Source organism: Lodderomyces beijingensis, assembly GCF_963989305.1.
Source record: "Lodderomyces beijingensis strain CBS 14171 genome assembly, chromosome: 7".
In the NCBI taxonomy this organism is placed as follows: Eukaryota; Fungi; Ascomycota; class Pichiomycetes; order Serinales; family Debaryomycetaceae; genus Lodderomyces; species Lodderomyces beijingensis.
This window is the reverse complement of record NC_089976.1, coordinates 643,315-670,230: the sequence shown is the minus strand read 5'-3', so window position 1 is coordinate 670,230 and position 26,916 is coordinate 643,315. Positions and strand designations below refer to the sequence as shown.

The following is a 26,916-nucleotide window of genomic DNA, read 5'->3' as shown; positions in this document are numbered from 1 at the left end:
AAACCAGTACTTGCCAACCCTCGACTTCTTATCTGTTACACACTTCTACAACAACAACGCCAACTGTATAATGCTGCAAGATTTGCCCTCGATTTCTAGAAAGCGCCAAATCAGCAAAAAGATGACGTTTTGGAGCCAGGACCCAAATTCGGCAAAAACACGCCACGCCGCACGGGCGCTCTTTTTCTCCCCCAATTCTCCTCCTCCAAGAGACACATCACCATCAAACGAACCAAGCAACCACAACCCACCAAGATCATGGACGCAGTGCTAGCTAACCTCCCGCCCGTGACGAAAGGCTGGTGCATAGCGACAATCACCGCCTCGCTCCTCATAGCCCTGCACAAAATCAAGCACTCGAACCTCCTTTTTATGCCCGGCCGCGCCTGGTCAACGCAGAACTGGCGCCTCATCACCAGCTTCATCACGTTTGGCCCGCTTTCGTTCGACTTGATATTCACGCTCTGGCAAATCTCCTCGCGGTGCAGCAAGGTGGAAACGTCGTTCCAGACCACAGCCGCGCACATGCCGCTCTCGGTAATCGACAGCTTGAACGCACGCCAACGGCAAGTGTTGACCGCGTTCATCCATCGCAACAAGAGCTTGGATTTCTTGTGGTTTTTCATCCAGGTGAGCGCGAGTGTCTTGGTGGTGGCGACGGTGGTCCATTACCGGTTCCAGGTGACGATGTTGGAGTTGGGCCAGGTCTTGATCCTGGCTCTCGTTTACATCGATTCGAAGTTGTCGCCGCATGAACAGATCAATTTCTTTGGCGTGTTCCAGTTGAGCAATCTGTATTATCCTTTTCTTTCGGCTGCGATCACGTTGTTGCTGAGTAACGAGTGGGTGGATACTGGACTGGATATCTTTGGTGCTGGCAATGGTGCTGGTGTGGATGGTGTGGGAGGTGTTGGCCGCGGGATGTGGAATACGGTGAAGAAATGGGTTACTCATCCCTTGATGTACTATTACTTGATGAGTTACGGTTTGGGCCATTTCTGGTGGTGCTGCCGAGAGTTTTTGCTTAGTTCACCCTTGCATTACGAGGAGGACGAACGCAAGAGACAGCTACGGAGACAGACTTTGCTTAAATATGGTATCAAGAAGTTTGATCTCGTGAGAGAGGCCTTGGTTATATTGCTATTGCCTCCTTGGTACTGGATCATCCTATCCAAGATCAAACAAGATCGAATGTGAAAATATATACTGAAGGAAAGAAAAAAGGTGCCTTGCGCCCCCTAATGAAAAAGGCTTCCCACGGCTTCCCACCTTCTACCCCTTAAAAAAAAAAAAAAAAAAAAAAAAAAGAAGCTCTATATATATTTCTTTTTTAAATCCTCTCTATTTACCAACATCTTTAACCTTGTTAATTTGAGCAGCCAACACGTCGGGGATCTCAAGCTCTTCAGACTCTTCAATGCTCTTCGAAGGTGCTGTGGTTTCCTCTTTTTTGTCCAAATTCTTGTTCTCGTCCTCAGTCTTCTTCTTGTCGCTAGGAGTCATGACCAAATCAGCAAAGTTCAATCTAGATCCACGATCATTGGAGCTCGACTCGTCTTCCTCGGTAGCAGTTTCATTCCACTCCGCCAACTCAAACTGGTGTTCTCTTTCGATTGCATGCTTGACGGCTTCCAACACATCGTTGCACAAGTACTTGGGCTTGTATTTGGGCTCGGTGCCCTCTTGGTAAACGCCCGTCTTCACCAAGATCGAGTACCAAGAGGCATCGTGCGAGTTGGCAAATCTGATGTCGGACTCGGGGGTGTCGCCAACAAAGTAAACGGTAGAGGCGGGTGGCAATTGCAAGGTGATTTTATCGGGGGTACCGACTTCGGCAACTTTACCAATGTGCTTCTCGAGATCAGCCTTGGCCTTTTGTTTGCCCACGGTGATTTCCTTTTCCAACTCTTCTTCGTCCTTCTCGTCGTCTTCGTCTTCGTCTTCGCTATCGGAAAAGGAATAAGACTCCAATTTCTCCTGATTGATGATTTCTTCTCCATCTTCATTGATCAAGATATCGGCATTCTTGGCATCGGGGTCATTAATGCTCAATTTCTTCAAATGGTCATCCAAGACGCCTTGTCTCCAATGGCTCAACACCTTGTTGGCAAATTTAAAGGTTCCATGTTGAGGCTTACCAAATCGATTAACCTTCAACTCTTTACCCGTGTGTTCTCTGTACAAAGCGGCAATGGAAACTTGCAACGCGCCCATTCCGTAACGCGACAATTTATAGTTTGTCGCCCAAATGAAATCCGAGTGGGCAAAATAGATTTGAGGTCCTTCATCAAATGTCTTTGATTGGGTACCCATCACGCCATTCTTGGACAAGAGCAACTCCAAAATTATTTGCTGGTCGGCAGCCCAGTTTCTCGAGTCGGCAAACACCATAATCGCGTCAATTGGAGTCTTGCTAAAGTCAACTTCTCTAGTGCATGTGTGTTCCTCCTCGGTCAAGTCATGATAGGGCGAAACGGCCGAGTTCCACTTCATGATATCCAAGGGAGTGTAAACATTCTTGAAACCATACGATTCTGCAACATTACGGCAAACATTGCCGACACCACCAACAACCAAGACATTCTTGTAAACGCCAACCAAGTCCCTCATGGGGGTGTGGCCCTGTATAATTTGTTCCTTGGTGATGTGAGTATTTAAGCGCTTACTCAAGTCGTCGGCACGCTGCTGTTCGGGTTTACCGCCACCGTTGGTGACGTAAATCGAGGGAACTTTGATATTGTACTTGTTGGCGCCATTCAACATCCGGATGGCTTCAACTGCTTGAGGAATAGTGTTTGGCCCCCTCAAAATGACACCGTCGATATCAAAGCAAAAGGCATAGGAAGCAACTCTTTCGTGGTCAATCACCAGTTTCTTCTTCCTCTTGATGATCGACGAGTTTCTTGACAACTTGGCCAAGGAGTCCACTTTTTTCAAATTGGCCGAGGACAAGTTGCTATTGCTGCTGCCGCCGCCGTTTTTGCTCAACGACGCCGACGAGCTCAACTTGGTGAGCCCGTTTTGCCACTGGTTCAAATCACTCAAGGACAACGAGGAAACGCGGTGTTTTCTCTCTTGCGGAGTCAACTGGTCAATGCCGTCGTTGTTCAAGTAGGACTGAAACTGGGCCCCGCCGTCTTCTTCAACCACGCCACCGCTGCAATCACTCTTGGCTTCTACTTTCGACATTTTTCCTGCAACTGGCTGCTGTTTTTTGAAATTCCTTCTATGTGGGTATTGGAAAGCGAAAAATGAAAATCCTGGTTCAGGCTGGATTGGTCTCTCTTCCCGTGTCTATAACCTTATCTATAACTATTTGAAGGAGTAGAAAACCCACCAGACGTGACGTGAAAAGCAAGGGGAAAAGGAAAGGGAGAGCAAAAGGGCAACGCAAGGCAAGAAAATGTGGCAATTGCAAGGGATACTTATATAGTCCGTGATAGCTTCTCCATAGGACGGAGTTCAACTGTACGCTATCACCACCACCACTAGTGGCTTTGCGTAAAATTGCCCTAACACTCGAAAAGAAATACGAGTGCGAGATTAGCCTGATAGACTGGGCTAATGTGTGTGGAAAATATGCATTACATCATCGAAACCGGCCCAAGGCGATTGCCAATTGTCAATTTTCAGTTTTTCAATTTGAGTTAAGCTTGAGCTTGGATTGCCGCGAGCTCTATGGCTCACTGGGAGGCAAGCTTATATATTTCCCGTCCGTATTTGCTCCTTCTTTGCAAGTTCAACTGGCATGGACATATAGTTGCTATCTCATATCCTCCCCTCCTCCCCTCCGTATGGGTATGTTTCAGAGTCGCGCGGTCGTGCACAGGTGCACAGGAGCAATGACGTGTCTTTTATAGAAAATACACGACACACACCCCCCACATGGGGAGGCGGTGTCCCTCTACCATGGGTGCCATAGGGGCACTCTGTTGCCAAATAATAACCATTGTCATTGCCATTGCCTTTGAAGAAAAAAAGAAAATACTTCAATCCATCATGGTTGACACTTTCTGGAAGTAACTTGAGGCATGCTTGGACATCTCCCATGTGCCATGTGGCTGAAGGGTGAGCCCACTTTTTCGTTTTCTACTTGGGTTTAACCAACCCCATGCCCATCACTACTCATTTGAAAAAAAAAAAAAAAAAAAAAAAGGCCATTACGTCAAAAGGGTTTGAGGCACCAACCAGAACCAACTTTAGTTGTTGCAATCTAGGTTTGATTTTTTTTTTTTACATGTTTGGACACATGGTTCTTCCAACAGCAGAGGCCCATTGTGCTTCTTTCCTTCCTTCTCGGCTTTTCAACTCTGTCCCTATTCTCGACGTGATTTCCGTTGTTGCTGTCTTGGTTGGCCTCTTGTTGCAGTTGTTGTTGTTGTTGTTGTTGTGGCTCGGATCCGTCTCGATGCACCATGAGCAGATGAAGATATATTCTCCCGATGCGCGCCTCATCGCATATCGGATTCCGACGGGAAATGCGGTAGGGCAAGCTTGGGGTTGTTCTCTTGTCCTTTTGGTTCTACGTCACAAATCAAGCTTGGACTGGCGCAGGCCAAGACCTACCCGTTGGTGATGTGCCACTCCTCTCGGGATCATCCGTAAATATGCTACGGGAGTTTAGTCTGCAGTTGCAAAACAGAAACGACATACGTCATCACCAGTGGTTAGCTCCTGGGATGAAGTAATTTTTTTAAAAAAATTTTTTGCTTTCTTTTGTCTTCATGATTCACAGTGGTTCCAGTGGTCTTTTTCCAGGCCATTGGGTCAAAGCTCTTGCTTCGTTACTTGAAAAAAAAAAAAGAAAATAAACTACAGAGAGATGTCGACGTGACAGCAGCAAGAACCACAGGGGGGGGCTTACCTTTGGCTGAAGTTTCATTGGTCAACCAGAGCCCTCCCTACTCCGTCTCCGTCTCCTTTTGGAGCAATTGACCTTGACCAAAAGCTGTGTAATCTGGTTGCTACTGCATGGATTTGCCAAAGTCCTCTCGCAGTTGCCAAGTTGCAAAATGGTTCTTGTCTGTTTTCTTTTGTTTTTTTTGTTTCTATTTTTCTTTCTTTTGGTTCCATCGACAGCGCCGGGAGTCGTCCGCCCATGGTTAGATCTTGGATGCCGAGCCACAACCACTCCGGTAATAGCAACAGCAGAGCTCTGCGTAAGTGTTTATGTACCAAGAATCGAGGCAATTTCTTTTTTACAAAATATGAGAATTACATTCAACTTCTGTAGGAGTGCGATGGAACATGAACCTTTGGTCAGTCATGCCCAGTTTTAACAGTAAACATGAACCTTTGGTCAATCATGCCCAGTTTTAACAGTAAACCCTACACGCTAGAGCAGTCGCTTCTTGCATCGACAGAGGCGAGGGGGGGAAAGGATGAGTTGGTTATCGAAATCTCGATGTCTCGAGAATCTTGAAAAAGTTTCAAAGTCACGTGACTCACGTCTTGTATGCATCTCACTGCAGCATTTGAGTTTTGAGGATCGGAAAAGGAAAAATCCCCCCCCTCTTCGAACCTCCTCGTTCCGCTTATGGTGAGATAAAATTATATATAGAACTTGCAAGACCGGGTGGTTTCATCAACCGGTCGCATTTAGCATCCGTAATCGGAGTTAGAGATACGAAAGAAAGGCCCACGTAATCGCCACAAACATGCCTACTCTCTCTCCGCCTGAAAGAGCTAAAGATCCGAGGCCTAATGTCCAAGAGGCCAAGCTAAGCCAAACTACAGTAAACCATTGTGGCCCGAGGATAGAGAAGAACCCCGGTCTTTACCGTTGATCTACCCTTGACAGGCTATACGCTCTGTGCATAGCATAGTAGAGAGTGTGTCTCTGGGGACAACTCCCCGCATGGTGAAATTGTCGTCTGTTGCCCGTTCTGGTTATTGAAAAGGATATTATACAATTTTGAAAAATTATTGCAGAGTTGGCAACGGCGCGAAAGAGTGTGTGAGAGGGGTAAGGGGGCGGGGAGAGGAGAACGGTTTCAGAGTCTGGGGTAAGCGCCTATATTTGAAACTGCTACTGGTTTCCGTCAAATGGCATGTGATAAGCTGTCGAGATGGCGATGACGATGGTGAGGAACAAGAAGAACAAGATCCACCGTAGGCTACAACACCACAACGAGTAGTATCTTATTACACCTTCTACAGCGACAACAAGTAGTTGATGTAGCTCATCCAACTCCCACAACCCACATGCACATTGACATACAAGCTAGAACAACTCCTCCCTCCATTGTCCTTTCTACCGCATCTCGATCTTCCCCCCTCCCCCCTCCCACTTCTCACTCGCGTTAGGAATTATCCTGTTTCTAACCAATTGCTTCCCCCCCCCCCTCCTGGTTCATAACACACACATGCTCTTGTTGTCAAGAAAATGCCTCTCGGTTATAAAATCAACATTTCCAACTCTTGAAAATGTTTCTACCCCAGTCTTCACCAGTTTCTTCTCAGTTTTTTTTTTTTTTTTCACTTTACCAACGCTCTCTAGATAATATTGAAGAAAGGCTAGACGTCTGTTGTGATTTACAACACCAGTGCAATGTTATCCTTGAGAGCTTGGTATGTGCTCCTCAGCATTCCCATCAAGCTCCTCGTAGCATTGATCAAATACCCATTCTTTGGCGGCATCAATGAAAGATACAGAAACAACTTGAGACTCACTTTGAAATTGCAGCTCTACCGCACAGCATTGTCGATTCCAGTCAAGGATGCCCACGTCATTTCCATCTTGTCGAGTTATTTTCTCATCAACAAAATGATCAAGTCGTTATACCCCAGTTTAACGCGAGGATTAAACAAGTATGGACAAAGATACGATAAGCAAAGCATCTGGTTGGTTGAAGCAACAAAAAGAAGCAAAGATGACCCAATTCTCATCTTCTTACACGGGGGTGGATACTACTTGGAAGCAATGCCCGAACAAATGCAGTCGGTGTTGAGCATATACCATTTGCTCGAGCCTAAAAAGAGAGATAAACTCTCGGTGTTGCACTTGGACTACAAGTTGGCCAGTCGTGGCCATTATGTCACCTCTCAACTTTACCAGTTTGCGGAAACTTATGAGGCCCTTACAGCTAGAGATGGAAACACCAATATAATCCTCATGGGCGATTCGGCCGGGGGCCACATTGCGATAACTTTTCTTCAACACCTCAAACAGCAGCAGAAAAAAGCGCTTCCCTGGCCAACATCATTGGTGCTCATATCTCCCTGGGTCAAGCTTCACCCCGAACCGCACCAGGGAACAAAAGGATGGTCCTATTACGAAAACAGTAAACGCGATATCATCCAGTACCGCTTCTTTCAAGAAAAAAACCGCCAAGTCGCCATTATCGGCGCCAAGAACCATAAGCGGTTCTTCTCGGAGCTGGGCCAAAAGAAAGTCGTTGAGGACCCCAGCCATTTGGACATGTTGATTTCTCCCGGGAACCACCCTTATAGCTACTCCGACTGGGACGATATCCCAACACTCAACGATGCGGGCCACTCGGTGTTTGTCGTTTTGGGCGAACACGAAGTATTCCGCGATGATATCCTCGAATGGTGCCAGTATGCAGTCAAGTCTCCTCTTATTAAACAAAAGCTCGACTCTGGCGGTGTTGTCGATGCCAAGATCCACGAATACGCCGACGATGAAAAGTTGAACGGCGCCTATATCAATATCGAGGTGGAGCCATGGGGAGTCCATGATGCTGCGCTTTTCATGGAGAACGACATCGCTAGCAAATTGCAGAAAAATCCTCATTTGAAATTACTGAATTTGGACAGGAAGGAGTATTTTGGAATTGTTCATATCTGCGAGTTTTTAAACAAAGTTTTGTAACTAGTTCTTCTTGTTTTCTAAGTGTTATTTATAAATGGTGCATTTTTTTCATATAGAAATCTCAACTATCTTTTCGCAGCCAAACCCAGATTTGTAGCAGTTGCGGTTGCAAAATCTGAAAAAAAAAAAGAAAGGAAAACGAAAATGCATATCATTATCTAGACCCGAACAAATTGAATAACAAAACGGTAGAAGGGTGTCTTTTGAAAGCAAACTGGAGAAGCTTTTCTTTACCTGTTTCTGACTATTGGCTCTAACTACATGTCCACGAGTAGAGCAATCAGGAGAACCCTCGATTGTTGATGCTCATGTTGATCTACGATAGCATGGCACGTGCTGTCGCGCTCAACTGTCGCAAATTTATCGCGTCACTCCTCGAGGCATATCGTTGTTTTATTTTCTTGTTCACTTTCTACAACCACCAACCTGCAGCATCTGGCATCAGCAGAACCACCACCAACAGCATAAACTCTCGTTCAATTGGAAAATCCAATGAGTCAATGAGTCAATCCAACTCAGCTCCATCTTTAGAAGCTGTGGCGCTGAGCGAGCCCCACGCATCACACAAGTCAGCTGACTCGAGCGCGAGCATGCCGGGCTTCTCCGTGGAACGCGATTTCGAATTCAAGATCAAGACCATCATCGGCACTTCGGCCCGCAACAGCCAGCAATTGGCAGTTCAAGATGACCTCGTGGCAGCTACTGCCAGCGGTGGCATTGTCGTTAGCAAGATCGACACGCAGCACAACAGCGTCCTCAAGCAGCGGTTCTTTTGCGCCAATGTCAGCTATCACAACGATGAGAGCTCGTCGTGGTCGTCGACGCCGCGTGTTTCTGGGGCGGATGCATATTTGAAAATGTATGAAAAATCGTGCCTTGGCCAATTCAGTCTGGAAGATGCACGGGATGCGTTTGGATACCAAATCAGCAACAACGCCAGCGAGGTCTACGGCAACTCCTTCGTTAGCAACGAGAAAGACGAGTTTTTTTTAGCTGGCACGGGGGGCTCGGGCACCTCCACCACCGCTACGTCGTCATCATCACCATCGAAGCTCAAGGACAAAGTTCGGTCGATAAGTTGCGTGGCGATATCTCCCAACAAGAAATTGCTCGCCGTGGGCGAATCCGGCTACCAGCCCCGCGTGCTCATTTTTTCACTAGCTCCGAATTCCCAGGATTGCCCCATCATGATCATACACGAACACTCGTTTGGAGTGCATGCATTATCGTTTTCGCCAGACTCGAGATTCTTGTGCTCCTTGGGGGTAGTCAATGACGGATGTATTAATGTGTGGAAGTTGGGGATCAATAGCGCCGCGCTTCTGGCTAGTAATCGACTATCCAACATCGTGCACAAGATGATTTGGCATCAGGATTTGATCATCACGCTTGGGTTGAGATTTATCAAGATTTGGAATTTCGACACTAGCGCAGTCGCTACCACCATCACCGCCAACACTGCCGCCGCCAACACTGCCACCAATACCACTGCCGCCGGCCACAGATCGATAGTGCTAAGGGGGAAAAACGTCCACTTGGGCCCCTTGATGAACTCCAACTTTGTCGACGCCAGCATGTTGAATGAAGACGAAATGTTAATCGTAGCCAACTACAACCAGTTGCTATTGCTCCTGCTAAATTTCGAAACTCCAAGAATCACGCCGTTGGAGCCCCGGATCTCCAAAGTCGGTGCGTTTGCAGTCGATCACGACGCCGGGTTGATTTGGCTTGAAGATGGAGATGGAGACAACAACAAAGTGGAGTCATTACCCGTGGAACTGCTCAAAACGGTTGAGTTGTCTCAGATTAACGTGCCATCCCCGACAAGGTCGCCCATTCGAGCACATCTGCAGTTGAACGAGGTGTTTGGAGGCGGAGGAGGAGGAGGAGGAGGAGGAGTAGCCTGTCATGATCAAAGTCTGGACCATGCTGGTGGTCGACTGGTGGTGGTGAAGATATGCGTGTTTACCCCAACGCATCTTATATGTCTAAAGAACAACGACACTATATGCTTTTACAACAAGGCAAAACACGAGATGGACCAAGTGCTAACTCGAGCCGTCATTAGTAACATTGCAGGGGTCAAGAGGACCTGTACAAATGAGTATTTGGTGTTTTCAAACAATGGCAAAATCGAACAGTTTTCGTCCGATTTGACCAGCAGCCTCAAGCCGTTGCTTGATTTTAAAGTCCCCGGGACGGGAATCATCCAAAACACACTCACGGCAGTGGAGAAATTGGCTCAGGATACATATGCCTTGGGCGACAAGTACGGATCCGTATATGTGGTGCAAAGAACGGAGACCAACTCGCCTGCAAGGTATGAGATTGTCTACCAAGTGCAAGCGCATGTTACAGCGGTCAATGACGTTATATTTTTCTATTCTCAAGATCAAGATTTCGTTTGCAGCATATCGCGAGATCGAATGATACAATTGTTTACTAGAGAAGCAGACCAAAAATGGAGTTTGTGGCAGACTCTTTCCACGCACAACGGCAACTTGCTCAAGGCACTCTACCAGGATGACCGGTTGTATGTGTGTTCCAGCGACAGGTCAATCTCGGTCCACACATTCTCAAGAGATGCAAACTCTAGCTTGAGTTTGAACAGGACAAAACTCATTTCCCTAAGGTCAACGCCCACTGCCATGGCCCTCTTTGACAGCGACTTGGTGGTGTCAACTGCCGATAAGCAGATTCTTATCTTTGACATTGCGAGCTTTGAGTTGAAGAGGTCGTTGAAGCTCATCAATGAGAAATTAAACGAAAGTCTCATGGTGGCGTCGTTTGTCAAGTATCGCCATTTACTCATTGTCTGGTCTAATGATAAATCGATCCGCTCGTTTAATTACGTCACTGGCAGACCCGTGGGCGTCACCTGGGGCCATCTGGACTCACTCCTTGGCTTGCTTTTGCGAGTGCAAGAAGATGATGCGGAAGCTGAAGCTCAGGCTGAATTGATTTCAATAAGCAACGACGGATGCTTGTTTTCATGGTCCATTGTCGAGTCTTCAGCTGCCGCAGCTTCAGCGTCACCTGAATCTTCGAGTATCGAAAGATCGAGCGCGAATAGCCGTCAAGAGGAAAACACGTTGGTACTTTCCCACGCCAAAGTCACCCGCAAGATCTTACCTACAGTAATTGCATCATCATCATTATCATTATCATTATCACCATCGTCGTCGTCGTCATCGTCATTGCAGTCCCCAGTGAGATCCTCACTCAAGGAAAGACTAATGCAAGCTGCTGAAAAGAATTCAAATTCAAATTCAAATTCGCATGCTTGCTCAGCATCACCTCCAAAGCTAACAGCAGCCACGCAGAAAAGGCTTGAAATGAAAAACGCCGCCATTACCAATAATACCACGACGATCGACTCACCTCCAAGATCAAAGAGACACTCCATGTCTCCCACTCCCAACATCGCCAAATCTCCATCCCCGATAAGAGCAATGTTGCCTGTGCTCGACAAGTCGTCACACATTGCAGGAATCTCCAAACTCAACACGCCATTGAGGTCACCGCTGCCGCTGCCACGTCCAAAACTGGTGGAGCCAGTAGCGGTGGTGTCGAAACCGCCCCACATGAGACCATACGTGCATTTGAACAACACCACTTCGCGGCCCGCGAGTCGCAATTCCAATAGCCCCACGCGATCTAAAAATGTGGCAGCAGCTGGAGCAGCGGGAGCAGCAGCAACATATTTTGGAACTTCCATGGCTCATCTTGTCACATTGCAGTCTCGATTAGACCTATTTCTGGTGGATGAAAAACGAGCCGTGCTAGCTAAGCTTGATGAGATCCGAAGTGTTCTAAGCGACGAGGAGCTGGTTTTGGAAACGTATAGTGATAAGCTTGTAGCTTTGGTTGAGCGCAAATTGAACCTCAACGGAGAAAACGAATGAAGTTTATTAATGACTAAATACATAAATAAGTAGGACATGAGGAGAACTAACGTGTCTACAGTGTTGTTGTTGTTGTTTTTCTTCACCTTGGTTTAATTGTGGTGGATTGGATTGGGTCTTGATCTCTAGATTCATCAGCTAGTCTCCAAGGATCATCACTTTCCACCTTTGGCAATTTCCCCGTATCCACACCTTGCGCCTCGCCCAGAACCCGATCCAACTCCCGCTGCAACTTCTCCCTCTCCTCAACTTCCAACCTTGCCTTCTCCAGCCTCCACTTATCATCAGCAACGAGACTCAACACCTTCATCCGTTCGCGTCTCCGTTCGTCCTCAATCAACTCTGCGAGAGTAGGCACGTGGTCACGGGTCCGACGAAGCCACTGGAGCCATTGCGGCGGCACAGTTTTGAAATAGTCGACTTCGAACAACTGGGGTTTCCATGGCTCCATCTTGCGGCGCAATTTCGTGGCAGGGGTGATTTTCTCAATGGCGAATTCCCAATAGGTGTTGCCGTGGAGGTCGTAGCCCACGAAGAACTTGCGTCGTCCTGGTATATATTTGAGCGACTGGAATTGATGGATCTTGATTCTTAGCGGGGAGTATTTTTGGCGGATGATGTCCATTTCGTGGAGATCGTTGAGTAAGATATGGATGTGGGCTTGGATGTGGGTTTGGATGTGGTGGAGGAAGATGCTGGTGTCGCGGTATTTTGTCAATCATGAAAAAACGAAAAAAAGTGGCATCGTGGTTCTTTCACCACCGTAAGGAGACCACCACCCCCGACTAAAACAATAAGAGGATAGGATGCTACGAGGAAGATCCGGGTCGCAGTTGAACGAAATCCTCCCTGTGCCAATCGAGCTCAACGAAGGCGAAACAATCGAAGCGCACACCCACAACCACACCTCCCACATCACAGACGTGCTCGTGTCCTCCTACCACTCGGTCGAATCGCCGCACCACCAGAGCCAATCCTACATCGTGTGGCAGATCACAATCACAGTCAACGACCTCGACTTCTCCTCGATCAAGCTATATAAGCGATACAGCGAGATCTACCAGTTGTATCTAGATTTGAAACAGGTGTACGGCGACGGCAGCGCGGGCGTCAAAGTCCCGGCGCCCCCACCGAAGGATATCTGGAGCTTGGAGCGGGTGTATATGAGCAAGCGATGGTTGGAGGAGAGAAGGAAGGGGCTCCAGTGGTTCTTGAGTAGCGTGTTGTTGGATCCCGTCATGCAGCGGAGCAGCGTGGTCAAGCTGTTTGTCTTGAGCTGACCATTGTTCTCAAATTGGATTGGTTCTGGCGAGGTGCTAGCAAGCCATGCGCGTTAGGGGGGGGAAGGAGAAAAAGGGAAGACCTACGGCTGTAGTCGAGGCACGAAAAAAGTTGGAACTTCTGGCATAAAAAGACTGGATCTATTTATCCTGGGGAACCGCTGGGATGGTTGCAAATACACACCGTTTGTAGGCGGCCACTGGAGTAGACCTTGCACTAGAAATGGATAATAAATAGTTGAATCTGGAGTGGAAGTGGTAGTGGCATACACTACATATACTGGTGCCTATCTCTTGGAGAAGATCTGGAACCTTGCCTTGTGTCACGTGATATTACCTTGTGTCATGTGTCACGTGATAATAGTATGTGGGGGTCTAGATTGTGTCACGTGATATTAGTAAGTGGGGGGTCTAGATTCAATGTCGTTGATTAATAAGACACCTTTTTGGACATTTGTCACGTGCCGCACGTGACCGGCGATTACTAAGAGGACGCTGTTTAGGCGGCACGTGACAGCGGCTGAAGTTGGACGTTGAGTTTCTCTCTGTAAGCGAAGCTCGCAATTGCACTGCGACTGGTGCTGATGCCGGGGGCCGTATAAATAGTGCCATAATTCCCCCCAGTCTCATCGATATTGTTGCAGCTCCATAGAAAGTACGCCAGGCACATCTCTGTCTCATCTGCTCCCAGAGTGCAATCTTATAGAAGTAGCTTATAGACTCGATTACTCCTACTAGCTCAGAAAAAAAAAAAACAAGATCTAGCCATGGTTCACCATAAAGTCACCATTATTGGATCCGGACCCGCCGCCCACACGGCAGCCATCTACTTGGCCAGGGCCGAGGTCAAGCCCACTTTGTACGAAGGTATGTTGGCCAACGGGGTAGCTGCAGGCGGGCAGTTGACGACCACCACCGACATTGAGAATTTCCCCGGCTTCCCCGAGGGGATCAGCGGCTCTGGCTTGATGGAGCGAATGAGAGAGCAAAGTGAGCGGTTTGGCACCGAGATCATCACGGAAACTATTGCCAAGTGCGACTTGAGCCAGCGACCATTCAAGTTGTGGACCGAGTTCAACGAGGAGGAGGCACCGATCACTACCGATGCCGTGATCATCGCCACGGGTGCCTCCGCCAAGAGAATGCACCTTCCGGGCGAAGACACCTACTGGCAACAAGGAATTTCCGCGTGCGCCGTTTGCGATGGCGCCGTGCCAATTTTCAGAAACAAGCCCTTGGCCGTTGTTGGCGGCGGAGACTCTGCGTGTGAGGAGGCGTTGTTTTTGACCAAGTACGCCTCCAAGGTCTATTTGCTCGTGAGAAGAGACGTCTTGAGAGCCTCGACCATCATGCAAAAGAGAGCCAAGAACAACGACAAGTTGGAAATCTTGTGGAACACCGAGGCCAAGGAGGCGAAAGGAGATGGCAAATTTTTGCAGTCGCTCAAGATTTTCAACAACAAGACCAAGGAGGACTCCGATTTGCAAGTCAACGGATTGTTCTATGCTATCGGCCACATTCCAGCTACAAAGATCTTTGAAGGACAAGTGGAGATGGACGACACGGGTTACATTCAAACCAAGCCCGGTACTGCCGAGACCTCTGTTGCCGGTGTGTTTGCTGCCGGTGATGTGCAAGACAAAATTTATAGACAAGCCATCACTTCTGCCGGTACTGGTTGTATGGCTGCTTTAGAATGTGAAAAGTTCATCGCTGAACAAGAAGATTAGAGAAGGAAAAGACCCATCTGATATACTCTATAGATATATACATACACAACACTTATAAACCTCGATAAAAAAACTCCCGCGCTCCCCCCCCCCCCCTCCTACATGTGAGGTTTAGCCAGCCTTTGCAGTTGACAAAAGACAACACGAGCAGGTGAAGGTCAACCCTTTGCCATGCCTTCAGTTTAAGAGATGGCATCAAGAACAAGAAGAGTGGCTAGTATCCGCGCGCTACCATATGTCGGCGTAATCTTGATCGAACCGCGGTGGCCATATCTGAAACCCTACCTCCTCCTCTTCCTCCTTCTCCTGGGTTGCCCTCTAACTCCTTGCAAACCAGTGTTTGATTAGAAGATCTATACCCACAGCCATGTCCTTTAGCAATGACATCGAACGCGTCCAGTCTCACAAGTACAAGGATTTCCCCGAATTCGAGGCTCTTTCCACCAGCATAGAGAATCAACTCCACTACATCAATACTACCCTCCTAGGTGACATCAGGCTGGATTTAACTGACTTTGAACAATCGCCCGAGAATAGCCCACTAGCAGAATCGCTAAGCTCGAGCTTTAAGAAAGCCACCGACACGTATAAAAAGCTAAATGACTTTGTCAAGCAGCTCTCGAATTCAATCAAGACTGTGGAGAGTAATCACGAAGATGTAGAGACGGTCAATTATCTAAAGCAAAAGGAAGCGATCCAGATAAAGTTGATCAGAGACAGCCTTTTGAAATTTAAAAGTTTTCAAAAACGGTTCGAGTCGAAACAAGCTAGCCAGTTGCCTTTGCTTTCCTCAGCTCCCAATCTGGAAGATACACTAGAGGGCCAACAGCAGCAGCAGCAAATTCAAATCACGTATGAGCCCGTCAATGCCGAAGAACTCGAGCAGCAGACGTTGCTCATCCAGGAAAGAGAACGAGAAATCCACCAGATCCAACAAGACACACAAGAGATCAACAATATATTCTCGAATCTCTCATCAATCGTCACCGAACAGCAATTTCAAGTGGATAACATCGAGAATAACATCTTTAGCTTCAATTCCAACGCCAGACAGGCGTCGAGCGAGTTGAGGAGTGCCCAGCGGTACCAGAGACGATCGAGCGGCACCATGTTGTGCATCTTGATGATCCTTCTCGGCGTGGCTAGCTTTATAATCTTGATTGGGGTGATATTCTAATGCAGTTGATTCTAATAGATACTCTATACTAGAGAAAGAAACTCAAAATTAATCGTCCTTCGTTTCCCAGATGTTAACCTTGCCATCGTCGCCAGCGGATATTAGCACCTCTTTGTCGTTATCAATCTTGGCCCATATTATACTGTTGATCTCATGTACCCCATGCGCGAGCTCTTGAATACTCTCAATCTCCCATTTCTCTTCGAGTTCCTTGTAAACCACGATTTTGCCATCGGAGCCCGTTGTAGCGATTTTCCCACTGGTTTCCGACCACGCCACTGAGTAAATCGCATGCGTGTGAGCGGGCGGGAGGATGCACTCTTGTTCCCACAACATCTCACTTGTATGCTTAATCGAACTAGGCAATGGCTGCGACTCCGATTCTGGTTGCGACGCCGTTTCATCTTGGCCGAACCAAACGCGGGCAGTTAAATCGTCACTCACAGAAACCAACCTCAATCTGCCCCGTTGCGCATGGGGACTCTTGAAACTTTCAAACTTGGCACACCATACAGTTCCCCCATGTGCATCCAACACCCCGACACAGGACCACTCTTCATCAAAGTCCTGCCTATACAAACGCACGGTGTCATCATACGATGAGCTCGCCAAGAGATTAATCGAAGGATGCCAGCTCACATTCTTGACGTCTTGCAGATGGTCGTTCAACACTGAAACGCATTCAAACTCCTCGAGCGTCTCGGGATCGGTCTCCCAGATCCACACCGTCTTATCTCTAGAACACGAAGCAAGGTACCGCCCGCTGAAATTCCAATCAACAGCCTTGATTTCATTCTCCTGCCCCTCGATAATCGCCATGAGATTCCATTCATTAGCTGGGTTCGTGAGTAATTCAGCTTGGTTGTTCATCACTTCCTCTACATCGTAATCGTCGCCATCCTCGGGCTCATCGATGCCCCAAACGGATATCGTCGAGTCGAATGACCCACTAGCGAGCACGGGGAGGTCCAAGATATCCAGCTTAAAGTCGACGCCGCCCATGGGCGCCTTGAAGCTGACCGACCGCACTGACCGGCGATGCGTATCTTCTAAATCCGCGATACAGGGAAATTTCTGCTGCGATGAGAGTTTGTAGATCTTGGTGGTTTTGTCGGTGGACGCGGTTGCTAGAAGCGGAAGCGTGGGGTGAGCACTCACGTCCCATGCTTTGTCAGTGTGGGCCTGAATTGAATGTAATAGCTTCACCATATCCTCTCTCTGTGTGTGTCTGTACGTATCTATGTTGTAAGTATGTGATTGAGTATGTGGTTTGGTGGGCGACGTCTCTGGCGTCTTTTGCAACTACTTGAAAAATTGCATCCAGATTTTTTTTTGTCCACATCTCTCATCCTCGCCGACAGTGGTGATAGTGATGGGGAGATCCATGAACCAATGCTGATACTCGTACGTTCAACAAGGTCATTGCGACCGCTTGCTGGGAGAAACAGTCGCCTAACCCGTTCCAGTTTCGTCAACTTCGGGCACAGTTTGAGGCTCAATTCCACTAAAAACAATAGCCATGATCAAGATGATGAGAAGTCCACCAGAGACATTGCCAAACGCGACGACGACGAGGAGGCCAAAAACAACCTCCAGGAGTTCAAATTGAAATCAACGACGTCAAAGTCGGCCCCCGCTCCGATGGAATGGAACGGAATGGAAAAACTCATGAAGAGCGACATGAAACCTTACATTCCGAAACTTCAGCACCAGAGAGCGACTTTTGAATACCCAGATTTATCCAACGAAGACCCCTATCTCAAGCAAATGAACAAGCCCAAGACCGTTTCACGCTGGTCAAGGTACTTGCCGCATATGTTGACGGTGGTAGTGGTGGTGTGGGGCGCGTACACCGTGAAAGTCTGGTATTTCGACTCCAATAAAGAAGAAGGCGAAGACAGCAACGATTTGCTCGACCCGCTCGTGTTCCACAAGTTTATCATCGAGCACAAGGAGCAAATAGACGATGACCATTATTTGATTGAGGTTGTCCCCAAGAATAGCCGGTGGGAGTATAGTTTCACCGCGAGCCCCGGCCAGAAATCGCTTTGGGACGGCTCGCGTATTTGGTCGGTGGAAATTAAACAACCGCAAATCAACGTGGTACGAAGTTATACTCCGTTGCCTTTGTATTTCATGAAGTCAGAATATACCCGCTCGGGCGAGAAAAAGCCCCTTCTCAAAGTCTTCAATCCTGAAACTGATGACATTGCCAAGAACGGCACCATGTGTTTCTACATCAAGAGATATGCCAATGGTGAAGTATCGCGATACATCACCGACAAAAGCGTCGGCGACGAACTAGAGCTTCGCGGGCCTGAAATCGAGTACAAGTTCCCCTACCACCCCTTAAACAAAGTACATCAACGGCCAATATTCAAGGACTTGCCATCGAAAGTCTCACCCGATAACGGCATTGATTCCTTGATCCACGACCAAGGATACCCCAAGTTGGACAATATCGATTTCTACGCCGCGGGCACGGGGATAGTGCCGATCTTGCAAGTCCTCTTCTCCAAGAACCCATACTTGGGCCACGTCAATATCCATTATTTTGCACAGAAGCAAGGCGAACTAGGAGCAAACTTGACGCGATTCCTCTTGTTCTTGGACAAGCTAGATCGGATCGATATGCAAATGCATTTCGATAACGTGAAACTGACCCATTTCCAAGTGGAAAATGTGCCTGTGCCAAAGACGCCCAATTTCTATACTCCCAAACGAGTAGATGAACAAGCGCAGGCGTCGCATTTATCCGAAGCAGATGCCTTGAAGCTCCGAATGCAAGTCATCGAGGAAGAAATTCCAAAGCCGGAAACAGTCAAGAAGATCATCAAGTCCGCTGAGGAAAGAGGAGAGCGGTACGCTACGGCGTTGGAGCAAGCGAGCGTCACTTCAAAAGAACAAAAACAACCAGCGGCGTTGGCTATCGTGTGTGGACCAGAGGGGTTCGTCGAGTACATGGCGGGTCCGAAGGACCTTGTAAATAGAGCCCAGGGCCAAGTCACGGGTGTCCTCGGCTCAAAGCGATGGGATAACTCCAATGTATATAAGTTATAGGAATCCCAAAAAAAGAAAAAGAAAAAAGAAAAAGAAAAGAAAGAATATACACATAGTTAGACTAGACCATCATTGATTCCTTCATCACCTTCGCCCACGAGACCAATCTTTTTGCTGAAATGGTATAGCACTCTCTGCGCGTCTCGAAACTGCGAGCACAACGTAATTACTTCTTCCAATAGCTGACGCTTGTCAAACCCGAGAATCTTGGGATCCCATCGGCTGCCGTCCAGCACATCATCCGTCTTCTTTTCCTTCTGATCAATTGGTCCCAAAAGTTCATCGCAAACTTCGAAAAGCTTAGCTTTAAAGCCCAACTCACATATCCTCTGCACGTAGATTTTGAAATTCTTATGGAAATCAGCTTCTTCTCCAAGTAGCTCACACGCCAAGATCCGATTCTCCAAATGGCTGATGGAGATGGTATTCTCCAAGCTTTCAAACCCTTCCTTCATAATCATATTCTTCGAGATCTTGTTGAAGTATTTGCCTCGGCCAGTACGGGTCTTGCGCAAGATTTCTTCGTTCGTCTTGTGTTCCAAGAGCTCCAATATCGAGTCTTCACTGTTGAACATGTTTAGCGTTTGCAATTGCTTGCCACCGTCTTCGACCCCGTCCCAATAATACGATCCAAAAGCCCACCATGACTCGGTAATCACTTGCCATACTTCCAAATTTTGGTTATATAGATACCCCGATCCATTAGATAGCGTGACCAAGGGGATCCCGCGAGAAGTGATGGCGCACATGGTAATATTATCCGATTTCGAAAGCCCATCTTCTTGAAACTTGGTTCCAAGCTCAAGCAAGGAAGATATCGAGCATGAGATTTCCGCCTTCTTGTGGGCGATGTTCCAAACGTACAACTCCCCCAAGCTGGTCACGGCCATCAAGTAATCTCCATGACTTTCCAAAAATGAAACGGGACTGCCCAATATCAACGGAGGCCAAATTTTTCTGCCGGAAATGCGAGAGTAGGTGAAGATTTGTCCATCAACCGTAGCGACGCACCAAAACTGCGTGCCTTCACAAGCAAGATGGATAAATTTCGGGATGAAATCACACCATATCTCCTTGTCCTTTTTGAAATAGGTGATTCTACTAGGCTTCGACTCGTTGCCTGAACCATTCTTGATATCAAGCACAAACAAACAATCTTGATCTTTCTCACTCTGGAGTTGGAATCCAAATCTTATTTTCGGGGTCGATAAGCGGATCTTGGAGAATGACGTGTTGGGGTTCATAATCACTGAACCAATGAATTTCACCGGCTCCATCTCTCGTTTGGGCCGTTTGGCCGATGGCGGCGCACCAGTGCTGCCGTTTTCATCTGCATTGCGTGCTTTCAAGGATTTGCTGAATTCTTCCGAGACCAAGTATGATGGTTTCTCGTATTCCATCAACGATCTGGCACTTGCTAGCAGTTGAGGCTCAAAAGACGCCATTTGGGAAGTTGTGGTTGTGGTTGTGCTTGCTGCTACTGCCGTTGCAGACGGAGCTATGCTCTGACTCGATATCAACATGGGCTTGATTCTCCTTTTGCCGTTCTTGGTGGTGACTTTTTGTTTGCTCATATCTGGTACCTTGGGGGTGTCTATAGCCGCGGAGGGCTTTATTAACTCTGTCATTGACGTGGATGCTTCTGACGGAATCGTTGTTGCCTTTGATTGTTGTGGTGTCGTTGTTATTGTTGTTGCCATTTCAGTCGACGATGTCAGTCTGGCCATAGATTTTGAGCCAGTCTCAATGGCTGGCGGCGTAGCTGAAATCACTTCGGGGATGATATCAGTCTTGATGATCGCGACGGCACTGGCCAGTTGCTTTTTGTTTTCAGCTTGCTCCTTTGGGTTAGCTTGCTTTTCCGCCAGAGCTTCGTTTTTATTTTGGTCTTTTGCCCTGGTATTGGTTGCCTGTTTCTGATCCGTATATTCAATCGGTGCAATTGTCTTGCGGTTGCCACTAGATTGGTCATATTCGTATCGATAAGTCATGGGTTTCACCAGATCTTGTTGGATTTTTTGCAACTCTTGCACCGTCTTGCTGGAAACTTTATAACCCAACTCGTTTGTATCAAAGGACAAGACGCCTAGGTTTCCCCTTGATGTGCTAAAGATTAAATTCTCTGTTCCTGTCCATGCCATATCGTAAATTTGAGCATCAACAACATCGCGAAGGACAAGTACGGGAGATGTCTTTGAGGTGTTCCAAAGCGCAAAGGATCGATCGGATCCACCCGATGCAACAATGCTGTAAAGATTGTTCATTTCTTGATCCAACTCCGAATACAAATGAGGACTGAATCGCACAACTTCGCATGTCAAATCATGCCCCACCAAGCTTTCTCGCGTGTTCCAAGTTTGCGCACTTAGTAGTGAGATTAGCGACGTTTGGCCTTTATTCGCCGTTGGGATTGAAACAAGTTCGCCATCGGGAGACCACGAGATCCGCTTGTATTTTACATTCAAGGGGTTCTCGTTGAACAACTTGGCTATCTTGTTTATGAGTCTAAACTTGTAAAGTTCACAACCTGAGGTGTACTCGTACTGGAAAACATTAATCTGGGTGTCGTCGCCAATCGAAACGAGATAGTTGCTGGTATTGTTAAACGCCAAACTTCTTTGTATCACGGGTTTCTCCAGCGACGGGATAGCCAATTCTTGAAAAGTGTCATTTGCAACATCGTAAACGCAAACTTTTTCATCGAGTGTGCTCCATGCAACCAATCTTCCATCTCGCGAGACCGACATGTCCACAATGGGTTTCAAGTTTTCTGTGGTCTTTGCGTCAAAGGGATATATTTGCCGATGTCGCGACTTGTTTTCGTCTCGAAGTTCATGAAAATACAACGTTCCGTCCTGTGAAGCCGAGACAAACATGTTGTCTGCGTGGGGGAGCCATCGTAGCATGCTCACGGTGGAGGGATGGCCCGATATGGTATGGATGGGTGCTACATTTTCGATTCGAGACTTGAGGTTCGGCTGTTCCTTCTCCTCGAGTTTTGAAATTTCAATCAACTCTTGTAGGTTCCATACGTTGATCCCGTTGTCTTTTCCGCCGGTGACAAGACCTGTGCTGTCTCTGTTGACGTCTAGGCAGTGAATCTCTCCCTCATGGAAAATCCGAGGCAAAACCAAAAACTTCATCTAGAAAGAGGCGCGGCAGGTGATTTCCGTCGTTTGCTAACACCACGCTTGAGCAAGAGCGCTGACAGTGTGGTAGGTCCCTTTTTGGCTGCCTTTTTGGGCTCCATACCTGGTGGCGATTTTTCGCGATATTTGTTGCAACTTTTGCGCGCACGAGCCACCCGTGTAACTGTACCAGAGGCAGAGGAGCTGCTTCCTTCAACCCCGACCGGAGGGAGGGGTTGGGTATTGTACTGACTCAATTCTAAGACTATGGGAAGACTCCCAAGAGTCCAGACTAGACACTAGGAAGGTGGTTGAACTGTTTTGAGCGAGTTTGAAAAGTTCAAGAGCGCCCCAGTGTTGACTGTGGGGCAGCTTAGCTCTCCTTTCTCCTTCAGTTCTTAACCTGACTCGATTCTAAGACTATGGGAAGACTCCCAAGAGTCCAGACTAGACACTAGGAAGGTGGTGAACTGTTTTGAGCGAGTTTGAAAAGGTCAAGAGAGCCCCAGTGTTGACTATGGGGCAGCTTAGCTCCACTCTAGCTTTTCAGTTCTACACCAAAGTATACAGATATTGTTGACTATGCTATGTTTTCAACCCCGACCGGAGGGAGGGGTTGGGTATTGTAAGTACTCGACCTGCTTCCTTCAAGTGCTCCCCGGTCGGGGTTGGGTATTGTAGGTGCTCCAGTTGCTACTACAAGCAGTTCTGAGCTTGGAGGTGTTTACTATGCTATGTTTTCTATACTAGACACCGCCAGGGATTGGTACATACTCGACCTGCTTCCTTCAAGTGCTCCAGTCCCGACCGGAGGGAGGGGTTGGGTATTGTAAGTGCTCCCTCGTGTAACTGTACCCGAGGCAGTGGAGCTGCTACTGTCAAGTGAGAAAGGGGAGTCAGTTCTTAACCGGACTCGATTCTAAGACTATGGAAAGACTCCCAAGAGTCCAGACTACACTCTAGGAAGGTGGTTGAACTGTTTTGAGCGAGTTTGAAAAGTTCAAGAGCGCCCCAGTGTTGACTATGGGGCAGCTTAGCTCCACCAAAGTATACAGAAATTGTAAACTATGCTATGTTTTCAACCCCGACCGGAGGGAGGGGGTGGGTATTGTAAGTACTCGACCTGCTTCCTTCAAGTGCTCCCTCCGGTCGGGGTTGGGCTACTTCAAGGGAAGCATACGACTCCGAGCAGCAATTCTGAGCTTAGAGGTGCGTAGAGAATAGAGACACCAACGTATGAAGAAAAATCCTCGGGTCAGTATAGTGTCAGACAACGTGCCACCCTACCTGTTCTCTTGGGATCCTGCCCTGCTGCTCTGCTGCTCTCCGCAAGCCCAAGGCTTGGGCTTAACCTGCTTCCTTCAGCCCAAGGCTGAGCCTGGGTCAACGTCTATTCTGACATGGAACCTGCAAAAAAACATTCGAAACTACTCCCACTGTTGCCCCTAAGATCCAGTGGGCCCTGCACTCATTCGGCAACACCACGGCACAAAGGAATCCCGTGGTTTGCTCTCGGATTTCTACACATACAATTCTCTCTTATACATACTAATTCCATCACATTCACCTTGTTTTTTCCTACAAAGCACTCGTTCATCCGAGTGTGTGTGTGTTGCCTTGTTCCTCCTGGTTAATATGGTGGATAGTGGCGGGGGGGTTTCTGGTGGTGACTTTAAAGCGAGAGGAAAAAATCCACCCGTATCAACAGCGAAGAAGAACACCACCAGAACAACAAGGGTAATTAATCCACACCAAGGTATCTTTCTACTTTTTTCTTTCTTTGTTGTCTCCCACAGCTGAGCATACACCCTAGAGGTACAAGGAATATACACATACACCGTTGGTATCTCAGTCTAGGCTGGTTTTTTTTTTTTTTCAAGAGCTCGAGAATTATAGTGGGGGGACTTGGATCTGGTTGTTCTTTCTTGGTCGTTTTTGAATTTTTTTTTTTTTTTTATATTTGATAAAAGAACCCGCCAGATATCACACACATACTCCTGCAATTCAAACCATGGCCAATGAAGAATATGTCACCGACACCAGCTCGGACTTTACCGAGTACTGGATAGACTCGTTTTTGGGGATCAAGGGCAACGAGTACTTTTGCGACATCGACGACGAGTATATTCGTGATCGGTTCAACTTGACGGGTTTGAACCAGGAGGTGTCCAAGATGCCAACGTTGGTGGATATAATAACCGACGTCATAGACATCGACTCGCAGCCGGAGGAGCACCGTGACGCGCTCGAGCACAATGCTCGCATTCTATACGGATTGATCCACGCAAGATACATTTTGACGACGCGCGGTTTGACCAAGATGTTTGAAAAGTTCCGCAACGGCGATTTTGGGTATTGTCCGAGAGTCCACTGCCAGCTTAACCCGTTACTACCAATAGGCCTCAACGACCAATCACGCATGGCGAGCGTCAAGTTGTACTGCTCCAAGTGCGAAGACTTGTATAACCCTAAGTCCGGGCGCCATTCCGTGATTGACGGGGCCTATTTCGGCACCTCGTTTCCAGCAATGTTTTTCCAGAATTTCCCCAACATGATCCCCATCCATCTGAAGGACACCTACGTGCCCCGGGTGTTTGGCTTCAAGCTACATGAGTACTCGAAATTGAACAGGTGGAGAGAGTTGCAGCGTTTGAAGTTGGAGAGGAGGCTAATGAAGAATGGAATCCAAATAAACAACGTTGTGGGGGGCTTTCTCATTGAGAGCCCCAATGGAGGAGGCGTCACAAATAGCAACTATACAGACGAACCAAGCGAAGGGTTGGGGAATGCTGCCAACAAGGGCCAGCTGCTCTCATCCATGCAGTCGCTGTATATAGTTAAGTAGGGAGGAAGGAAGAAAGAAAGAAATTCTTTTGATTTGATGACAACAAACCTCCTGGTTAAAAACTGTGCAAATTCATATACATATATACATGTAAATGTATATATCTACTAATAGGGAGTTATTTAATAGACAAAAAAGATCCGAAGCTATATGGCTATAGGCCTGTAACTTCATAAATACAAGAATATGGCAATGCCCACCCTTTTACTATTTCCGTCGCTCGCTTACTTTTATTCCCTGACGACATGAATCTGTTTCCGCCAAAAGCCCAAGCCCAAGTCCTAAGCAGTCTTTTGCCACGTGAAACGAAAAAGGCAAAGCCAGGGCGGTGACACACCACATGTATTTCTTTGGCTTCTCCCCAGAAGAACCGTCCTTCTCGATAGCGCGGCCCAATAATTTTTAACTCTTCTCGTTCCACCTCGAGTCGAAAAGAAGACGAAAAAAAACATCGCGAACAAGGCCATACGGGCATGGATATAAAAACCTGGCTTCTAATATGCCACCACGGAGTGCTTGTTCGAGGCTAGGAGCTGCTGTGAGGTATCTATCCGGGAAACGCAGCTCACCCACAGTAAAAGAAATTGGCATCTATGAGACGCTTCCTTCGAACTCGCGGGTCTTTTCCATGATCCAGCCCACGGGACGAATTCATCTTGGCAACTATCTCGGTGCAGTCAAGAGCTGGCGCACGCTATCCAGCACCAACCCTGAAAGCGAGTTCATCTTCGGCATAGCTGATCTCCATGCGTTGACCGTGCAAAGGCCGGCGCAGCAACTACGAGATTTCCGGTATCAGGCAATTGCAAGTTTACTATCGAGCGGATTAGACGCTGACAAATGCATCCTCTATTTCCAGTCAGCCGTGCCCGAACATCTGGAGCTCAACTGGTATTTGACGTGTATCACGAGCATGGGCCAGTTGAACCGGATGGCGCAGTGGAAGCTGAAGGCGCAGCAGGCGCAGAACCTGACCATCTTGGACGATGCCGTTGTTGAGGCCACCAAAGCGGGCTTGTTCTGCTATCCGGCATTGCAAGTTGCTGACATTTTGATCTACAAGTCGACACACGTGCCGGTGGGCGATGACCAGGCCCAGCATTTGGAGCTTTGTAGAACCATTGCCCGACTTTTCAACAGCACCTACGCGGTTGATTTTTTCCCCATCCCTGAGACTTTGCTCACGCCGGCAAAAAAGATTCTCAGTTTAAAGAACCCCGAGAAGAAGATGTCCAAATCGGACCCCGTGCAGGCTGGATGCGTCTACGTCACCGATACGCCAGACGAGATCCGGCGCAAGATTAGAAAAGCCACCACCGATTCGGTCCAAGGCCAATGGAAGTTCGATCCCGTGCAAAGACCTGGTGTGTCGAACTTGATCAATATCATTTCCGGCTTGACTGACCGAGCAATCGGCGACGTGGTGGCTGATTTGGACGGTTTGAAGGACCACAAGGCGTTGAAGGATCACGTTGCGGAATTGATCATTGATGAATTCGATGAAAAGAGACAGTTGTATGACGACTTGTTGCAGAATAAGGACTATCTAGACTCGGTTTGCCGCAAAGGCAGCGACCACGCGCGAGAAATCGCGCTGGCCAATATCCAGCAAGTCAAACATATAATTGGCTTGGACTAAGAATGATTGCTGTAAATAGAATAGAAAAGAGAACTAAATGTAATAGACCCTCCCCCCCTCCTCCTCCTCTGTAGCAGACACTCGACATCGATTGCTCAAACCCACGTCTGGCTAAAACAATTTCCACGTCCTCTTGTTTGTGCCATTCGCGTCCGTGTGAGCAAGCCAGGTCTTTGTTTGGCGTACGCATGTGTGTTGTGTCTCGCAAATGTAACACAGACTCGCTAGGAGTTCTGGCGTGCCAGATGGCGGTTGCGAAATATTTTGCGCGTTGTTTTGATTTCATCACGAAAGAAGTTAATAAAATACCAACTGGCT

General features: G+C 47.7%; 13 protein-coding genes across 13 annotated transcripts; 9 read left to right on the top strand and 4 right to left on the bottom strand. All coding sequences in view use genetic code 12, as the record gives it.

The window, feature by feature from the left end:
* Positions 1-258: 258 nt before the first annotated feature.
* On the top strand, positions 259-1,197 carry LODBEIA_P55580 (uncharacterized protein; the record flags this gene model as incomplete). Its single annotated transcript, XM_066975903.1, has 1 exon — positions 259-1,197. The coding sequence occupies one exon, from the start codon at positions 259-261 to the stop codon at positions 1,195-1,197; it is 939 nt and encodes a 312-aa protein (XP_066832496.1).
* A 144-nt stretch (positions 1,198-1,341) lies between these two features.
* Positions 1,342-3,189, bottom strand: LODBEIA_P55570 (uncharacterized protein; the record flags this gene model as incomplete). Its single annotated transcript, XM_066975902.1, has 1 exon — positions 1,342-3,189. The coding sequence occupies one exon, from the start codon at positions 3,187-3,189 to the stop codon at positions 1,342-1,344; it is 1,848 nt and encodes a 615-aa protein (XP_066832495.1).
* A 3,361-nt stretch (positions 3,190-6,550) lies between these two features.
* On the top strand, positions 6,551-7,834 carry LODBEIA_P55560 (uncharacterized protein; the record flags this gene model as incomplete). The annotated part of the gene is made up of 1 exon (XM_066975901.1): positions 6,551-7,834. One exon carries the CDS (start codon positions 6,551-6,553, stop codon positions 7,832-7,834), a length of 1,284 nt encoding a protein of 427 aa, XP_066832494.1.
* A 500-nt stretch (positions 7,835-8,334) lies between these two features.
* LODBEIA_P55550 (uncharacterized protein) lies at positions 8,335-11,739 on the top strand (the record flags this gene model as incomplete). Its single annotated transcript, XM_066975900.1, has 1 exon — positions 8,335-11,739. The coding sequence occupies one exon, from the start codon at positions 8,335-8,337 to the stop codon at positions 11,737-11,739; it is 3,405 nt and encodes a 1,134-aa protein (XP_066832493.1).
* Positions 11,740-11,821: 82 nt separating this feature from the next.
* Positions 11,822-12,364, bottom strand: LODBEIA_P55540 (uncharacterized protein; the record flags this gene model as incomplete). The annotated part of the gene is made up of 1 exon (XM_066975899.1): positions 11,822-12,364. One exon carries the CDS (start codon positions 12,362-12,364, stop codon positions 11,822-11,824), a length of 543 nt encoding a protein of 180 aa, XP_066832492.1.
* Positions 12,365-12,545: 181 nt separating this feature from the next.
* LODBEIA_P55530 (uncharacterized protein) lies at positions 12,546-13,019 on the top strand (the record flags this gene model as incomplete). The annotated part of the gene is made up of 1 exon (XM_066975898.1): positions 12,546-13,019. One exon carries the CDS (start codon positions 12,546-12,548, stop codon positions 13,017-13,019), a length of 474 nt encoding a protein of 157 aa, XP_066832491.1.
* Positions 13,020-13,786: 767 nt separating this feature from the next.
* Positions 13,787-14,749, top strand: LODBEIA_P55520 (uncharacterized protein; the record flags this gene model as incomplete). Its single annotated transcript, XM_066975897.1, has 1 exon — positions 13,787-14,749. The coding sequence occupies one exon, from the start codon at positions 13,787-13,789 to the stop codon at positions 14,747-14,749; it is 963 nt and encodes a 320-aa protein (XP_066832490.1).
* Positions 14,750-15,116: 367 nt separating this feature from the next.
* Positions 15,117-15,926, top strand: LODBEIA_P55510 (uncharacterized protein; the record flags this gene model as incomplete). The annotated part of the gene is made up of 1 exon (XM_066975896.1): positions 15,117-15,926. One exon carries the CDS (start codon positions 15,117-15,119, stop codon positions 15,924-15,926), a length of 810 nt encoding a protein of 269 aa, XP_066832489.1.
* A 48-nt stretch (positions 15,927-15,974) lies between these two features.
* LODBEIA_P55500 (uncharacterized protein) lies at positions 15,975-17,135 on the bottom strand (the record flags this gene model as incomplete). Its single annotated transcript, XM_066975895.1, has 1 exon — positions 15,975-17,135. The coding sequence occupies one exon, from the start codon at positions 17,133-17,135 to the stop codon at positions 15,975-15,977; it is 1,161 nt and encodes a 386-aa protein (XP_066832488.1).
* A 183-nt stretch (positions 17,136-17,318) lies between these two features.
* Positions 17,319-18,986, top strand: LODBEIA_P55490 (uncharacterized protein; the record flags this gene model as incomplete). Its single annotated transcript, XM_066975893.1, has 1 exon — positions 17,319-18,986. One exon carries the CDS (start codon positions 17,319-17,321, stop codon positions 18,984-18,986), a length of 1,668 nt encoding a protein of 555 aa, XP_066832487.1.
* Positions 18,987-19,042: 56 nt separating this feature from the next.
* Positions 19,043-22,129, bottom strand: LODBEIA_P55480 (uncharacterized protein; the record flags this gene model as incomplete). Its single annotated transcript, XM_066975892.1, has 1 exon — positions 19,043-22,129. One exon carries the CDS (start codon positions 22,127-22,129, stop codon positions 19,043-19,045), a length of 3,087 nt encoding a protein of 1,028 aa, XP_066832486.1.
* A 1,996-nt stretch (positions 22,130-24,125) lies between these two features.
* On the top strand, positions 24,126-24,959 carry LODBEIA_P55470 (uncharacterized protein; the record flags this gene model as incomplete). Its single annotated transcript, XM_066975891.1, has 1 exon — positions 24,126-24,959. The coding sequence occupies one exon, from the start codon at positions 24,126-24,128 to the stop codon at positions 24,957-24,959; it is 834 nt and encodes a 277-aa protein (XP_066832485.1).
* A 499-nt stretch (positions 24,960-25,458) lies between these two features.
* On the top strand, positions 25,459-26,598 carry LODBEIA_P55460 (uncharacterized protein; the record flags this gene model as incomplete). The annotated part of the gene is made up of 1 exon (XM_066975890.1): positions 25,459-26,598. The coding sequence occupies one exon, from the start codon at positions 25,459-25,461 to the stop codon at positions 26,596-26,598; it is 1,140 nt and encodes a 379-aa protein (XP_066832484.1).
* Positions 26,599-26,916: the final 318 nt, after the last annotated feature.